This window comes from Astatotilapia calliptera, chromosome 17, assembly GCF_964374335.1.
Source record: "Astatotilapia calliptera chromosome 17, fAstCal68.1, whole genome shotgun sequence".
In the NCBI taxonomy this organism is placed as follows: domain Eukaryota; kingdom Metazoa; phylum Chordata; class Actinopteri; order Cichliformes; family Cichlidae; genus Astatotilapia; species Astatotilapia calliptera.
In genome coordinates this window covers 18,962,304-18,980,767 of record NC_137438.1, presented here as the reverse complement: position 1 = coordinate 18,980,767, position 18,464 = coordinate 18,962,304, and the positions used below count along the sequence as shown (strand labels likewise).

Sequence of the window (18,464 nt, the reverse complement as noted above, 5' to 3'; positions counted from 1 at the left end):
CCCAGGGGGCATCCTTCTCAGATGCCCGAACCACCTCAACTGGCTCCTTTCGATGTGGAGCAGCAGCTGCTCTACTCTGAGCCCCTCCCGGATGGCCGAACTTCTCACCCTATCTCTAAGGGAGAGGCCAGCCACCTTTCGGAGGAAGCTCATTTCTGCCGCTTGTATCCGCGATCTCGTTCTTTCGGTCACTACCCACAGCTCGTGGCCATAGGTGAGGGTAGGGACGTAGATCAACCGGTAAATTGAGAGCTTCGCTTTTACACTCAGCTCCCTCTTCACCACGATGGACCGGTGCAGCGTCTGCATTACTGCAGCTGCAGCCCCAATCCGTCTGTCGATCTCCGGCTCCCTTCTCCCATCACTCGCGAACAAGACCCCGAGATACTTGAACTCCTCCACTTGGGGCAGGAACTCATCCCCGACCCGGAGTGGGCACTCCACCCTTTTCCGGCTGAGAACCATGGCCTCAGATTTGGAGGTGCTGATCCTCATTCCCACTACTTCACACTCGGCTGCGAACCGTTCCAGTGTGAGCTGGAGGCCCTCACCCGATGAAGCCAACAGAACCACATCATCCGCAAAAATCAGAGATGAGATTCTGAGGCCACCAAAGCGAAAGCCCTCCGCCACTTGGCTGCGCCTAGAAATCCTGTCCATAAAAATTATGAACAGAACCGGAGACAAAGGGCAGCCCTGGCGGAGCCCATCACCCACCGGGAACAAGCCCGACTTACTTGCAATGGTTGTATAGGGATCGAATGGCCCGTAGCAATGGGCCAGACACCCCATACTCCCGCAACACCTCCCACAGGACACCCCGAGGGACACGGTCGAATGCCTTCTCCAAGTCCACAAAACACATGTAGACTGGTTGGGCAAACTCCCATGCACCCTCAAGTATAAAGAGCTGGTCCAGTGTTCCATGACCAGGACGAAAACCGCATCGTTCCTCCTGTATCCGAGGTTCGACTAGCGGACGAACTCTCCTTTCCAGCACCCTGGCATAGACTTTCCCAGGGAGGCTGAGGAGTGTGATCCCCCTGTAGTTGGAACACACCCTCCGGTCCCCCTTCTTAAAGATGGGGACCACCACCCCGGTCTGCCAGTCCACAGGTACTGCCCCTGATCTCCACGCAACATTGCAGAGGCGTGTCAACCAATTTTCTCAGTCGACGTCAGCAGCGCTCCGCCAGCACTATACACAGTGCAGGTAGAGCACCGCTTTCCCCTCCTGAGACGCCTGACGGTTTGCCAGAATCTCTTCGAGGCAGTCCAAAAGTCTTTTTCCATGGCCTCTCCGAACTCCTCCCACACCTGAGTTTTTGCTTCAGCCACTGCCTAAATAGTAGCTAAGGTAATTATCACATTGCATACAGGTGAATGATTCTCCATCTGCTTCCAGGTATAAAGGAAAGAAATGTAGATGAGCCACGAGAAGGTTGCTAGAGACATGTCGACCCCACAGACAGAGGAGAGAAAGAGAGTAACAAATGTTAAACTTGGAAAAAACGAACTCAACTGAAATCTCTTTACTTTAATCTGAATTTGATCAAATTTTCCAACACAGCCAGACTTTGACGAGGAGGCTTTGATGCAGGGTTTCCACTCACCTGACAAACACTCTGTCCCACAGCAAGGCAGCTCAACTCACTAGGCAATATTTACTTTTAAGGGAATAGTATTATATTTGAAATTCATTTTGTTTTCTGTGTTCTTTTTAAATGTACTATAAGAAGTTTGTAGTGCAGTAAAAACATCATGGTCCTGGGTTTTGGGTTTTGGACTGAGGATGCCTTCTGATTTCTTATTTATTATTTGATGTTCTATTTTGTTCTTGCTTTGTTTCTTAGTTCATTGTTTCATATATCCCTATTTCAGTTAATATCCTGCTTAGGATTATTTGGCTTATTATGTTTGTTATTTAAACAAAGAGAGGCAGGCACTCCTATCTCTTTAAGAAGCTGATCCATTGCTTGCAGACAGGAAAGCTGCCATGTGATATCTGGGAAATTGCTCGGGGGAGTGTTACTGTGCGTTTATGTGGTGTGTCGACTGACCACTGTGTAACTGGCGCCATAACTCTGTGTGTAATCTAGGCAATCCAGCTGACTATCTAAGAAGAGGGACTGGTACTAAAAAAGTCCTCCAGTCTTCAGCAGTGAGGTGGACCCTCACACACAAAGTAAGTTCCTGTTTCTGCTGTAAAGTGAGATGAAACTGAGTCATGCACTAGGATGAAAAATACCATCTGTTAGATATGCTTCTCTGAACCGTTTCATTTGCAGTAACACATCTAAAAAACTGCAGTCCTCACCTGCCTTAGTTAACGTCAAAACTCACGAATCAACAATAATGTCAAATAGAAAACCTTATTGTCCAAAAAGAACACATGGTTTCAAAGAAAGACAACCATTCGGCATCACAATGGGTCCAAGGGTTTCATCACCTAATGGTAGTGTTGGTGCCAGTGCCTAGCCTGGAGGGGTCTGCTTGTCCCTGAGTGGATATGCCTCTCCAGACTGACCCAAGACCAAACTGGTCATGAACGATGTAACAGGCAGCATAACATTCTCCAAAGCTTCTCCAGACCAGTCAGTTACATGTGCTCATGGTGAACATTCTCTCACCTCTGAAAAGCACAGGGCGCAAGTGGTAGACCTGGTGCTCTATTCTGGTCTTCTGTCAAAAATGCCAATCGATCTCCATGGTGCTGGGCAGTGAGCACAGGGGCCACTAGAGGACATCAGGCCCTCAGGTCACCCTCCTGACATCCTTTCCTGATTTTCTGGTGAGAGACAGTGACATAAGCGGCCTGTTGGAGGTGATTTTGCAGGGCCCTGTTACTACAATGCTAATCCTGTTATACCAATCATGCTGATGGGTTAAGGACCTTCTACGGCCCGTCCAGCTCTTCCAGTGTAACTTCCTATCTTCTGGACTCTCTTCCATGCTCTTGAGGCTGTGCCAGGAGACACAGTAAACCTTAAACAGTGCCATGTATTGATGTGGTATCTTGGCAGAGGTGGACTACCTGTGCAACTTCTGTATGGTCCAGATATAACCTCATGTTACCAGTAATGGGCCAACTGGGTCTTTACCTCACAATATAAAGCAGCTTGAGGCCAGTGTTGTTGTGATTTGGTGCTATATAAATAACCCAGCCCAAATGTCAAACTATTGGAAAAACAGTCAGAAAAGATGAGGAGGGAAAAATGTCATGTTGCCTCCACCTGTTTTGGGGATTGACTCATTGTTGCTCCTCTAATGCACTTGTTAATTTCATAAACACCAAAGTAGCTGAAACTGATTAACAAGCTCCTCTGCTATCTAACTGACCACATCAATATCCCAGAAGTTTAACTTACTTGAAGCTGTACTCGGAGTAAAAAATATTCCTGTATTTCTTTTTCAGTAATTATATATCTGACCTGATATTTCAGGAGACAGATCACTCAAGGGAAGGAGGAGCTGTGTCTACTGTTGTGTCAGCACTTGACTCCACCCATTTGTCTTGAAGCTCATACACAACCGTGAACATGATTTAGAATTCAAATATCAAATGTGATGATGTTCAGGGCCTCAGCCTCATAAACATGACACTGACAGAGCATCATCTCAGTGCCCAACAACAGGAATATACACAAGAACAATGGGGATTTATTCTGTGTTTGTGTTTCCAGACATCAGCAGCACAACCACAGAGCAGAGTCTCCAGGATGTCTATGTAGAGTTAAAATCCAGGTTTTAATATTGAACCTGAACCCTCAAACCCAATGTGAAAGACTGTTTGTCCTTAATCAATCTGATGCTCAGCTAGCAATAGGAAAAATATGTTTTCATAAAAAACAAACTTATTAGTGCACCAATATTTCACGGCAGGAAAGAATTTAGGAATCATTTAGAACCTGTCAGGTTAAATTGTGAATTATAGTCCCAACAGAGAAAACAGTGGTTGGAATTTTGATCTTGTTATCTTTATATGTAGGATATGTCTGCAATGACCTCTTATAATTATTGATTTCATCAATAATTATGTTTCATCCTGCATTGTGATTCTGACACTTACTAGCCCATGACCTCCGATTAGCATATAGTCTTAGGGTGCACAACGTGGAGTGAAACCAGGAGCTGGTGTTTTTCTTCTGTGGTGTTTGTGGGCTCCACTTATATATTGAGGGAGCTTTCCTTAATGAGCTGATGCAGGTTATTAGTCGGGGGCTGGATGGGACCAGTCCCTTCGGATTCTTGATGCTTGGAGATCAAGACTATCTGGCCTTCATTTAGCAGTTCTGGGTTCATCTCACCCATTAGTGAGCTCATTTATCTGTGCTGCCAGACGCTCATGGAGTGTCATCATGTCCCAGCATCTTCACTGATTTATCCATTAACTTTTTACAGTGTAACACCATCACCATTTTTAATTTTGTGATGAATTTTCAGTCAATGTACATCAATCAAATTGCATGGCACAATTCGGAGTGCATTGTTTTGTTATTTATTTTTTTTGGATGTCAATTTGTCATGTTTTAACAATGTGATCTTTTATGGTAACATGTTTTCATGTCATATTCAGCATCAACATTTTTCTTTGTTGTCTGTCTGGAGTATAATGTGTAATATTGTCAATGCCCCTGGGATGTTCATGGCCAGTCGCCTAGCTTGAGACCTCAGAATTAGGGAGATATTCAAAAGGGCTGTTGGGGGGTGGGGGGTATACATATACATATATATACAAAAAACTTTTGTTTACAATGTTTATTTATTTGAAAAAAATGAGTTAAATGTCACCGTTATTATTGTCCAGCCAGAACCAGCGGGGGTGTACAAATTCAGAGGCTTCGTCCACCTGAGGACCTTGCCTTCGCGGTCTAATTGGGACGGATTTTCGGGATTGGGACTGAAATTCGGGATTCTCCCCGAAAAATCGGGAGGGTTGGCATGTACGCTTGGGGGTCACTCTACCAAGTGCTCCGATTACCACTGGGACCACTGTTAACTTCACCCTTCATACATAGGGAGAGGAAACAAACAAGCAAAAGATGGCACAACAGATAGAAACGCAGGTTTGTCCTCTAACTCATCTGGATTGCCGAATATCAACATGCATTTGACTGTGCCAAGTCTCTCCTCTCTCCTCTCCAGCACCCCTGTACTGGCTGCTCCTGACTTCAGCAGGGCCTTCAGGCTGGAAGTGGACGCAAGCACTACTGGCACTGGGGCAGTACTGCTACAGGATGGAGTTGATGGCATCAGTCACCTAGTTTCCTACTTCTCAGCTGAGTTCAAACCTCACCAACTTAACTACTCCACCATTGAGAATTAAACACTAGCCATGTTGCTTACTTTGCAGCATTTTGACTTTTACATAGGGTCAACCACAACTCCTGTTATGGTATACCCATATGGAAAAGATATATATAAATTTTATAAAGTTTGTATCTGTCTTGTGTGAAACTTGTATAAAAAGCATATAAGTGTGAAAACAGATATAAGATCCCTTAAAAAATTATATAAAGAAACTTGTATGTTTTGGATACTTACTAAAACAATGTATGAAAGTAATGCGAAAGTGGCCACTTTCATGAGTAAATCATGTAAGCCTTATATGGTTTACTCATGAAAGTGGCCACTTTCATGAGTAATCACATATAAGTTTTTACTATTTCTTTTCCGTATGGGTATACCGAGCATAACCCTTTGATATTCCTGAAGCACATGTACAACCACAGCCAGAGATTGATGAGGTGGGCTTTGCTTGCTCAAGAATACAATCTAGACTTCAGACATAAGAGAGGTGTGGACAATGTAATAGTTGATGCACTTTCAGGGTGTAGCGTTAACCTCCCTGATGAACATGGTGGTATGTGTTAAAAGAATGTCTGTTTTACTTTATGTAAAATTTTATGTGGGGGTGTTGTGGTCACTGACCTCTGGTGGCTCTCCCTATGTGAGAGAGCTTTTTCTCATTTCTCCCTCTGCTGTATTCCAGCTCTGCCTCATGAGCCGCAGCTGACATGTGTTGCAGCTCATCAGCCATGGCATAAAGACTGCGTCTCTAACCGCCACACCCCTTCTTCTTCTCCCTCCCCTTTTTGCCTGAGCTGTTAGCTGCAGTGGTTTAGGCAGCGGGCTGTAGCTGCGTGTGGGAATTTATGAAACTTGGCGTAACTTTGGTTTTTCTTTCAGTGAGTAATGGTATGCCTTTACTGAGATAATTGTGAACCACAGCAGATAGGGGTTCTTTGCCATTTTTGTTTTGACTGTTTCTCCTGTTTTGTGGCTAGACAAGGAGCACAGCCATTGTATTTTGTTTTCTGATAGAGAGATCTTGGTTTGTCTTTTAGTTAGAAAGGAGGTGTTTTGTTTGTTGTTTTGGCCTTGAAGACCCTGACGCGTAGAGCTTCCCTGTGTTTATTTTTGGGCCTAATTAGTTCTGTGAAATAAACCATGTTTTAATCACATCGACTTTGTGGTCGTAAATAGTTTTCATTACACTTTGTGTTGCCCCCAACCCAGTACTACTTCATTTCTAAGTGGGGTGTAACAATGAGAAGCAAGCTGAGTTTACCAAGTTAATAATAAAACCTTTACTACTTGTGTTCATATGTGTGCTATTTAAAAAAAAAAAAAAAAAAAAAAGAGAGAGGTGATCATATCGCTTTAAGAAGCTCAATTATGACTTGCACACAACAATGTAGTCATGTGATATGAGGGAGGAAAGAAGAGCTGCTCAATAGGAAACTGCTCAGTAAGTTCTGACTACATGCCATAGTCAACAGAACAGGAAGATTGTCTAAGAAGAATGACTGTTACAAAAACCATCCACTCTTCAGCAGTGTAAGGTCCTGCTTGCAATGAAAAGTTACATGAAGGTGAGTCATGTACAAGGAAGAAAGCACGCTGCTGTTTTTGTTAGATCAGCGTCACTAAAACTGTTAACAGTTATTAAAAGATTCACACATGGTTGTGGTAGTCTGACGGTCTGGGGAGGCTTTGCTGCTTCAGGAACTGCACAACTTGCTGTAACTGGGAGCAAAATTTATCATTCTACCATTTTTTTAAAATTCTGAAGTTCAGTTCATGCCACCTCTAAAGGGCTACAAATTTAATGTCACCGAGTGAGATGCTTTGGCATGATCTTAAAGGGGCCATTCATCCTTAAAACTTTCCAATGATGCTGAAATAAAGAAAATCATAATTTAAAACCTGCAATTTATGTTTATTCTGGTTACATTTATATAATTATAAAATTTGTTGTAGCTGAAATAATTAAGTGTCACAAATATACCCCTCCCCACCCAGGAAGGGGCAAATAATTTTTCATGACACTGTTTCTATTCAAATGACTTTATGCTTAAATTCTTCAATAGGCATGATAACATCAGAATTGGTGTGATAGAGATTTTAGTATTGTCTAAGCACTTTACAGGTTCAGAGTTTAAATGTAGTATTTGCACAGTGAAGAATATCACTTGTTGAATAGTAAAATAAAACAGCTGTTTTTTCAAACACAGCAGCGTGTGTGTGTGCAGAAAGATCGGACAAGAGAACTGTGCCTTCTGCTCTGCCAGCACTTCATTTTGACTGCCCATCTTCAAAACACAAGTTCCTGCATAGCCATAATCAGGACTTAGGATTTAAATGCCACACTTGATCATGTTCAGAGCCTCAGCCTCATGAACCCAACCATGATAGAGTCATCTCAATGTCCAAGCAACAGGAACATATACAAGAACAATGTGGGATTTATTCAATGTTCCTGTTTCCAGAGGTGAGCAACAGAGACAGAGAGCAGAGTCTCCAGGATGTCTATGGAGAGTGAGCAGCCCAAAGATCCTAATCCACATTTGAGTACTGAACTTGAACCTTCAAACACAAGGTTAGAGACTTTTTGTTCTTAATGGATCTGATGGTCAGCTCACAATGGAGAGAACAATGTTTTCATTAAGGACAGCAATTGTGCACAGATCAGTTTAAATTATGAATTAGAGAAGTCAGAACTGGTACAACAGTGGTCGCAATGGGATCTTCTCACTTTTGTTTATAGGATATATTAATACTCTCCATCCAAGTTTGGGGTTTACTGCCCTGAGTGTTCCAGTTATGAGGACCTCTGGTGCCTTCACTTTTCACATCTTCTTTAGCTCATGTCTCAGCCTTTGCTGTTTCTCAAGCTTCTCATTCTCCTTCGTCTTGATGTTGCTATCACTCGGTATAGCTACATCTATCACTACAGGCTTCTTTCTCTGCTTGTCCATCTATGTGTGGTTGATTGCCGTCACCAGATTGCTTTTCTGTATCTGAAAGTCTCACAGGATCTTATTCATTCTCACCCACCATCTTAACCTTGGGACAAGCACATACTCTGCACAGATGTTCCTGTATACTCTGTATGTATGCACTACCTGCTAGCATCTTGCACTCAGCTGTTATGTGCTGGATTATCTCAAGGGCATCTCTATACAGCCTGCATTTGGGTTTTTTGCTGGTGTGGTAGACCACAGCCTCTATTGATCTCAGACCCAGAGCTCGTTCCTGTGCTGCCACAATTACTGCTTCTGTGCCATCTATGATAGTTTCTCTCCTTGCTCCTTTTATTTTACAGGTTCATGCTACCTGAGGTATTCACAAAATATGCGATAATTTGTGGCCATCTTTCTGATGTACTCATGGCTCTTTCTCGTTTCATCCTGGATAGTAGTTCTGACACTCACTAGTCGCTGGCCTCCTTCTTTCCACTTGGTGTATAGTCTCAGGGTGCTGGATTTTGCACGTAACCCTTCAGGGGCTTTCTAGTCTTATTGTCAGTGGTGTCTATTTTCTTCTATGGCCAGCTTATTGTCCAAGCAGGGCATCTGATAACCAGCAGGGTGTAGCTGTCCATTATTCTTCCCATTAAGCTAACGTCTCAGGACTTGCCTTACGCTTCAAAGGTATAGCCTGTGGGATTCCACGGTACTTATAACTATCCTCATTTTCCGCAATGTAATGCTTCTGGTAGTACAATCCTCTCAGTTCTGACTAACTTACTTCTCCTTATTACTACTTTAATGGTTTCTGATATTGTTGCTCCTAGTGGTGGGGATCAACAAATCAATGTCTCATTCACTCCTGGCAAACAGCTTGATGTCATCCATGTAGAGATGGTGGCTGATCCATGACCAGTCTTGTTAATGATCTGGCTGAGGGCTATCAGAACTATCCAGAACAGCAGTGGGGATAGAGCATATCTTTGTAAATGGTGATAACTAGTGATGGCCCGCTTGAAGCTGGCGCTCCGGAGCGTGTGTTGAAAAAAACAACACACTGGTTCAGAAGCACTGTGTCGAGGCTTGCTTCGTTTGGCAAAAGTCACGTGACCAGTGACGTCCGAAGCTTCATTACGCACGTAACTGCTTCGGTACCTGATTCAAACGGATATAAGGAAGTGAATCATCCACGGGATTCGTGGAGTGTGTTGATGGTGACAGAGAGCGAAGAGGTGACCATTCCACTGACAGATATGGAACCAGCAAGGAAGAGAGGACGTTCTGGCGTGTGGGAATATTTTGAGTTGATTTCGGTCAATCGGGTAGGTTTGACAGCTTTGTGTTCTTGTTTGCCTCTGTTTTGCATTTGTTTATTTTGACTGAAAAGTTCACAAACCTTGTCTTTACACACACACACACACACATATACATATATATATATATATATATATATATATATATATATATATATATATATATATATATATATATATATATATATATATATACATATATATATATATATATATATATATATATATATATATATATATATATATATATATATATATATATATATATATATATATATATATATAGAGAGAGAGATCTATCTGTGTGTGTGTGTGTGTGGGGGGGGGGGGGGGGGGTAGTGTGCATAAATAACACTAGGATCACTCCATGTACTACTTAGGTTCGGTGCTTGGTCTGTGACCAGCAGCTGGCCTACAACAACAACACCTCATCGATGCTGAGGCATCTCCGTGCTAAGCACAATGCGGTCTCATCTACGAGTACAATGACAGTGAATCCAAGCATTCATGGTATGGACATCAACCATTATTCAGTCATTCATTCATTCATGTCTCACATCACTAGCACAAAATGTCACTAATTGCGTTTGACTTCACTTTCTGGGTGAGAGGATGCACTGGTTGGTGGTTCTTCCGCTTCCTATGTAATGTCCGCAGGCTATTGGTAAGATGGGAGGCCCATTTACTTTATCCCACAACACATAATAACCATTGAACTACCTGTGAATACTGGCATTAAAGACTAATCAACTTATACAACACAGTTAAGCCTATTTCCATCCTCACATTCAAATGTTTTTGTGTATTGAAGGGATCATGCACACAAATCCCACTCAGACCAGACAGCAGGTGGTCGATGCTGCTTTGGTGAACATGATCGTGAAGGACTCGCAGCCCTTTTCCATTGTTGACGATGCTGGTTTCAGACAGTTTGTTGGTGTCTTGGACTCAACCTACACAATCCCCACCAGAAAGGCTCTAAAGGAAATGGTGGCGGAAAAGTTCAAGGAGGAAAAGGAGAGAGCAAAGAGAGAAGTGGAGAAGGCTACAGCTGTCAGTCTCACCAGTGACATGTGGACATCCATTCATATGGATGCCTACTTGGCTGTGACATGTCATTTTGTCAATGAACAAGATACACTGTCCACAGTGTTGCTAGGAGTGGGACATTTCCCAAAGGCACATACAGCAGAAAATATTGCTGAGGTGAAAAAGGTTTTGATGGAGGAGTGGGGCATCCAAAATAAAGTCAGATGCCTCGTCACTGATGCAGCACCAAACATGATTACCTCATCTAAAATATTGAAAGTGCGCCACACAAAGTGCATTGCACATACTCTGAACCTCATTGTGAGAAAATCAATTGACAACACGCCTGGGCTTGAGGAGATCAGAGGTAAGGCATGTAAATTGGTAAGCTATTTCCGATCTAGCACAACAGCAAAGGAGAAGCTCTGCCAAATGCAGCAGCAGATGGGCAGATCACATCTAAAGCTCCTTCAGGAGGTTGATACCAGGTGGAACAGCACATACACCATGCTGCAGCGTCTGTATGAGGAGAGAGAGCCAGTTAGTGCTGCCCTTGTCTCAATGAGAACAGATCTCACACCTGTCACTGCTGAGGAGTACCACTCAGTTAAAGAGTGCCTGGAGGTGCTTTCTCCTTTTTACACAGCCACTACTGAACTTTCTGGAGAGCAGAGAGTATCTGGGTCCAAAGTCATTCCACTTGTCTGCATGCTGCGGTATGCAATTGCTAAAAAACAACCTCAAGTTCTGGATGACAAAGCCCGCCAGCTGTGCATGAACCTCACAAGAATGCTGGGTGAATGTTCGTCTCACTTGGAAACAATGAGTGTCATGACCATTGCTACCCTGCTTGATCCAAGATTCAAGGCTGTGGGGTTTTGCAGTCAGACCAATGCTCAAGCTGCAGTGAGACGTCTGACTGCAGAATGTGCCACCATCATTGAAAATGAAAAAGACCAGATCATGCCCGTCCCTCCTATCCCATCTACCTCGTCACAGCCAGAGCCAGCAACCAGTTCTGCAACTCAGTCAGGTATGGCTTTTGTTGACCTGAAGTCCATAACACAATGACAGGGTTCCAGCATATTCTAAAAATGTCTCAATAGTAAGAATATGCTTTAATATCCCAAAGTTTCAATTCCGTTATTGGAAATATGTGACTATTAGACGTTTCTTAACAAAACGACAATCTGCTTGTCGAAATATAAATTTCATTAGATATCTTTAGTAACACTTACAGTTGAATATTCACATGTGATGTCATTTTAAAATACATCTGGAAATGTCAGTCTACAGAATGTGCAGCTATTTAATTCCATTAGTCTTTCAGGTGGTGGGCTGTGGGATTTGCTGGACAGCCATATGGTGGAGAGGCAGGTGAGGAATGCCACAGCAGATGCCACAGTGGAAGTACAGAGGTACATGGCAGATCCTTTGATTCCCCGGACAGAGGATCCGCTCCACTTCTGGGCAACCAGGAAGAATGTATACCCCCATCTTCATAAACTTGCTTTGCAGTTTATGTGCACCCCAGCATCATCCGTTCCATGTGAGAGGATCTTCTCTAAGGCAGGGGAAATCATATCCAAGAAAAGGAACAGACTCAGTCCTCGCACAGTGGAACAAATTCTTTTCTTGAATAGAAGCCACACAAGATAACCTTAAATGCATCATGTTATATGATTATTTGTATGTGACAAATAAAATTTGAATTTGAATTTGAATCTGAATTTTTGTATTTCACATGTTCGCAAGGATTCCCCCCACCCAGTTCACAATCAGCTCTTTCCCCAGTTTCAAAATATATCAGAGATGTAGCAAATATCATATGATCTATAAACAGATTTGTCCAGGTGTCCAGTGGTTAATTGCTTAGTACCTGGAGGCAGGACCTCACAGCAGAGGCATGCGCCATACTGTGTTGTATGTTATTATATGTATTTTGCATGTATTTTATTTACCAACATAAAGAAGTGACAGGCAAAGAAATACCACACCATGATGCATGTTTACATAAGAACGGTTTATTGATTACATCTACCCATTAGACTAATGATGGCCCGCTTGTGTAGAAGCACTGTGTCGTTTGGCCAGAGTCACGTGATCGGTGACGTCCGAAGCTTCATTCCGAACACAAGTGTTTCAGTGGTTTACAGGCAGGTGAATCATTCGCGGGATTTTGAGTTGATTTTGCTCAATTCATTTTATCTGCCGAAGTGAAAAACCTGACATGTCCAAAATCATGTTTTCATAATGGAAATGCCATTACAGCATATGACTTTAGGAACACTTCTATGTGAATTAAAGCTGATGAAGACTACAACAATGTATTTGACACTATACGTACATTACATTGCTACAGTTTAGACAATCATTTTGTTTATTGTTTTTAGGTGATAGTCTGCAGGACCCAGGAATACCTGCATATCTACCAGCTTGCAGTGTGGTTCCTGCACTCCACAGCCTCTTCTGTTCCATGCAAGTGGATTTTCTCCAGGGCAGGAGAAACTATTTCTAAGAAAAGGAACAGACTCAGCCAGCGCACAGTAACACTAATCCTCTTTTTAAATGTAACTAACAAAAGGGCTACCTGACATAGATCATGTTTTTACTTTGCAAGTTCTTGATTAGGGATGGGTTTTGATTATTGCCTTTCTGATTACAATCCATGCTAAATTGAATAAAGTGATATTGATTCATTACAATCCTGTGTCGATTTGTGAATTAACGTTATTATGCCTGAAACGCCAGCATCTCAGCTTAAACCTCCCAACATGTCGTCAAACACCATGCAGCTAAAACAGTAACTGGGAGCAGGTTTACGGATTCTGCATACAAACGTGAACACAGAGCGCGGACCCGACGCGTCAGAGTCAGATTTTGGTGCGTCGTCGGGTCCGCGCTGTGTTTGCCTCTTTTTTTTCCGCTGGCTTCTGCAGCTGCAGGTTTCATAACTCTCTGTTTACATCTCTAATTAAGTCTCACATGTGTCAGCTTTCTTTTAATAGATACAAAATTATGGATATATACTGTTAAATGATCAGAATTGTAATATTTCTGACTGGGGCAAAACTTTCCAGATTCCAATCATATTGAATCGGATCCTGTATCGAATCAAAATGATTCTACAAATCAGTGACGATGCAGCCCTACTCAGCTTCCTAAGCATTTTCCCTTTCCAGTTCACAATCAATCCCACCCCTAGGTCAAAAATATGTATAGGACAATTGGCCTAATCTAATATTTTGTATGAACCTGTCCAGCTGTCCAGTGATTGAATGACAAGTAGATGGTGGAAGGACTCCACAGCAGGGGCATACTCCATAATGTGCTGTGCGTTATCATATGTATATTATATATATTGCTCACTTATTGTATTTACCAACATCAAGGAGTTATGAGCAAAGAAAGGCCACACCATAGTGCATGTTTAAATAGGGAAAGTTTATTGATCAACATGTATTACGCAAATACGCATTACATTTTTTCAGCCCCCCAATCGAGACAACAAAACCAATTACATGTTCAAAGCAACGGAACGGTGGCCCAATATCGGAGAGAACTCCACTCTTGAGTGAGCAGTGATGATTGAGCAGTCCGTTTTATTTTGCAGATTCAAGCTGCTCTTCAAAATATTCGCCACCAGATGTCACCGGAGAGGACTGTGTTGAAAAGCTTCGAGTAATGAACCATTTTTCGATACAAGCTTCAGTGCTTTGGAAAGTGTTTTGCTGGTTACCTCTGTGGTGGCCATCTTGTTTTCCCAGTAAAGAAGAGGCCTGCCTCAATTGCAGCTCTTTTATAGGCCAGTCTGTATTAAGAAGGCGTGGTCTTTAGAGTATTTAAAGGGAGGAGGAAATGGATTGGGAGCCATTTTGAGAAGTTGCTGTCTGCGTGTGCATGATGTTGGCAAGAGACAATAAAACAATTACTTCAATTAAGATAGAGTGAAGTCTGATGTTTCCCTCACCGCTCCTCGCGGCGTAACAGGGTTGTTTGCCATATCTACATCTAATTCCCGATGAAGGCTCTGACTTTATTGTCTTTTGTACTGGTCATAATCAGAATAACCTTTATTTGACTAGTGAGTCAATTTCCTTGTTTGTGTGCACTATAATTTTTCTTCATTTCCACAGCCACAGACAGCAAGTTGGAGCAGCTGTATACAAAGTAAGACTGAATATCTGTCTGCTGAAGGGCTTATTTATGAAAACTATTTTTTGGTGTTTTGTTCAGATATTAAATCAATATTAAATTCTTTCTTTGTTCTTGATTGTTTTTCTTATCTTTCAGAAGATGCTGGCCTTCAGGAGCTTTTAGATGAACATAAGATCGATCTCAGGAAGAAATATAAATGTGTGACTGAAAGAGCTGATGAAACGGGCAGTGGAACTGTCTATCAGGGAATCTATGCAAAGTTCAATATCACAGAGAGACAAATTAAAACTGTTTATACCCAGCACGAGGTGAGGCAGCTAGAAATGGCTTCCAAGGAGAAACCCATGCATGACACTCAAATCAGGTGCCAAGACATTTTTGAAGCCTTACCTGAACAACAGAAACCCATCAGAGTGGTTCTGACGACTGGTGTTGCTGGAGTTGGAAAAACATTCTCAGTACAGAAGTTCGCTCTGGACTGGGCAGAAGGTTTGGAAAACCAAGACATTGATGTGGTGGTCTTGCTTTCATTCCGGGAGCTGAACGTGATCATAGATGACCGGTACAGTCTTCTGGAACTGCTTGATGTTTTTCATCCAATATTACGAAAGGTCACAGCAGAGCAACTCGCTGTTTGCAAACTTTTGTTTATCTTTGACGGCCTGGATGAAAGCAGACTTTCACTGAATTTCACTAAAGTGAAGCTCATGTCTGATGTCACACAGAAGTCATCAGTTAGCGAGCTGCTGACAAATCTCATCAAGGGGAATCTGCTTCCCTCGGCTCTCATCTGGATAACTTCTCGACCCGCAGCAGCCAGTCAGATCCCTCCTACATGTGTTGACAGGGTTACAGAAGTACGAGGCTTCACTGACGCCCAGAAGGAGCAGTACTTCAGGAGGAGATTCAATGATGAAGAGCTGTCCAGCAGAATCATCTCCCACATGAAGACATTCAGCAGTTTCCACATCATGTCTAGAATCCCAGTCTTCTGCTGGATCACTGCTACAGTTCTGGAGCACATGTTGACTACAGGGAGTGCAGAATTATTAGGCAAGTTGTATTTTTGAGGAATAATTTTATTATTGAACAACAACAATGTTCTCAATGAACCCAAAAAACTCATTAATATCAAAGCTGAATGTTTTTGGAAGTAGTTTTTAGTTTGTTTTTAGTTTTAGCTATTTTAGGGGGATATCTGTGTGTGCAGGTGACTATTACTGTGCATAATTATTAGGCAACTTAACAAAAAACAAATATATACAGTGGGGCAAAAAAGTATTTAGTCAGCCACCGATTGTGCAAGTTCCCCCACCTAAAATGATGACAGAGGTCAGTAATTTGCACCAGAGGTACACTTCAACTGTGAGAGACAGAATGTGAAAAAAATTCAACCAAAAAAAATATGAGTACTATGAGGGACATAAAACACGTCCACAAAAACTGATGGAGACTGATGAGCAAGATATTCTGAAGCTGGGAAGCCTGGCGTTTGAACATCTAGAGAAAGGAAACATTGTGTTTTACCGAGAAGACATGGAGCAACATGATATCAATGGTGTAGGGGTCTCTTTGTACTCAAGAGTCTGTACAAATGTCTTCAAAAGAGAATGTGGTATCTTTCAGAAACCAGTCTACTACTTTGTTCATCTGAGCTTTCAGGAGTTTCTGGCTGCAGTCTACATGTTTCACTGTTACACCAACCAGAAGACAGAAATGCTTCAGAAGTTCCTTAGAAATGGTCTTTGTATTTATCCTTAATCTTTAGTATCTTATTCATCATCATCCACAGATATATTCTTTTTGGATAAATTTTTGTGGAGAGTCATGCAGAAATCCCTCGAAAGTAAAAATGGCCACCTGGACCTGTTTGTTCGCTTCCTTCATGGTCTCTTTCTGGAGTCCAACCACAGACTCTTAGGAGATCTGCTTGGTCAGACAGAGACAAATACGCAAATAAATGACAGACTCATAGACCTTTTCAATTCAAAGAATTCAATTCAAACAATGACACTAAACAGCTATAGAAAATTCAGAGGCCTGTGGGGTCAAACAGAGGAAAGACCCAGAGCATTATCAATCACCCAGCGAGTCATCAACAATGTGACGAGAATGAACATTTACAACATGTCTCCGGACAGAAGCATCAACATCATCTACTGTCTGTTGGAGATGAATGACTGCACATTGCATCAGGAAATCCAAGAGTTCCTGAGGTCAAAGACCAAATTAGGGAGAGCCCTCTCGGAGTCACAGTGCACTTTTCTGGTCTTAATGCTGCAAACATTTGAAGAGGTTCTGGATGAGTTGGATCTGTGGAAGTTTAACACAACATTGGTGGGAAAATGGAAATTGATTCCAGCTGTGAGGAACTGCAGAAAGGCTTGGTGAGACAAGGTGTGATTAACATCTTAAATCAGTGTTAATTAAGCTGTTCTGTTTTTATTGTTTTGTTTTTTTTTGTGGTTGATTATTTTTCTGTGTGTGTGTGTTTTATCTTTTTTATTTATCTTTTGTAGTGATAAAAGAATGAGGGTATTGCATAATGTACAATGATATAAGGCTAAAGGTTGTCCTTGTTACAGAAATTATTGCTATTATTTACATTTATTTTGCCTAATCCATTATTTGAGAAAGAATACTGTTAGACCTGGCCGCTCCCTTAGATAGTGTGAGGTTTTCGGCCATTCTGGGTGGGCTCAGCATAAGTGGATGGATGCAGTAATAAAAAAATGTGACTGTGGTTGTCATTGTTGTGGTTGTTTGTTTTGTCTTTGCCTTGTTGTTGCCTTGAGTGTTATTGACTAAGTTTTTAGGTGCAATGTCATTTTGGGTGACTTAGCATCAGAAGGCCACCATTGCATCACTTTTTCATACCTAATTCAAATCTACATGATTATCATGTCTGCATTTGTACACCTTTGGGCCTTTAGGGCAAAGGACAAGGGAGTGAACTGATGAGGACATCTAGTGGGCAAATAATAAAAGATAACCACAGATTTGTGCGTGAGCACCCCATTTCCACATGAAATGTATGAAAAACGTGCTATCTTTATAACAAATTTTTAAAAATGTATCTGTCATTGTAGACTTTCTGGATGTCAACGGTCACTGACTCACTATGAAACCATAGCCTCAGCTCTAAAGGCCAAGAACTCCCATGTGACAGAGCTGGACCTGAGCTTGAATGTGATGCAGGATTCAGGAGTGGATCTGCTGTCTGCTGCATTGAAGAGCCCAAATTGTAGACTGGAAACTCTGAGGTCAGTTTACTGAATGTGCCTTAGTTTGAAGTGTTAAGCAAGTCCCTTATAAACTGACACCTATGCTGTGTGATGAATGTAATGTCCCCTGTCTCTGCCCCCCTCCCCCGTGGTGATGCATTGGATATATTTGTGGCCTAGTGTGATATTTTATGTGTTAGTAATCTCTGTTTTCAGTACTTTCAGTACTGGTTTTCCTTTTAGATATGGCTACTGAAGATTACTTTTAGTTAGAATGCTCTGCCTCCAGTGTCTTTCACATTGGGTCCTTTACAATCCATACACCAAACCAGTAGTCGAGGATAAAATCAACAATTCTGTTTTCTAGGTTAAAAAAAGAAAAGAAAAAGGTTACCTCACAGTAATCTGAGATAGGAAAACCTGAGGGCCATATAGCTTTTGTTCTTCAGCATGTAGTCTGTGTTTGTGGCAATTGAAGTCTTCTTTCT

At 42.0% G+C, this 18,464-nt stretch overlaps 1 protein-coding gene and 1 pseudogene across 1 annotated transcript; both read left to right on the top strand.

Moving 5' to 3' along the window:
- Positions 1 to 10,373: 10,373 nt before the first annotated feature.
- On the top strand, positions 10,374 to 12,311 carry LOC145421569 (E3 SUMO-protein ligase ZBED1-like). Its single transcript, XM_080292039.1, has 2 exons — positions 10,374 to 11,627; positions 11,925 to 12,311. The coding sequence occupies exons 1-2, from the start codon at positions 10,382 to 10,384 to the stop codon at positions 12,251 to 12,253; spliced, it is 1,575 nt and encodes a 524-aa protein (XP_080148165.1). The 5' UTR covers positions 10,374 to 10,381; the 3' UTR covers positions 12,254 to 12,311.
- A 338-nt stretch (positions 12,312 to 12,649) lies between these two features.
- On the top strand, positions 12,650 to 18,364 carry LOC145421274 (protein NLRC3-like; annotated as a pseudogene).
- The last annotated feature ends 100 nt before the right edge of the window (positions 18,365 to 18,464 follow it).

Bases quoted from the DNA above. Each gene is read 5' to 3' on its own strand.
- LOC145421569 (XM_080292039.1), top strand. From the start codon at position 10,382: ATGCACACAAATCCCACTCAGACCAGACAGCAGGTGGTCGATGCTGCT. The intron at 11,628-11,924 runs GTATGGCTTTTG...TTAGTCTTTCAG, and splicing joins CAGTTCTGCAACTCAGTCAG to GTGGTGGGCTGTGGGATTTG.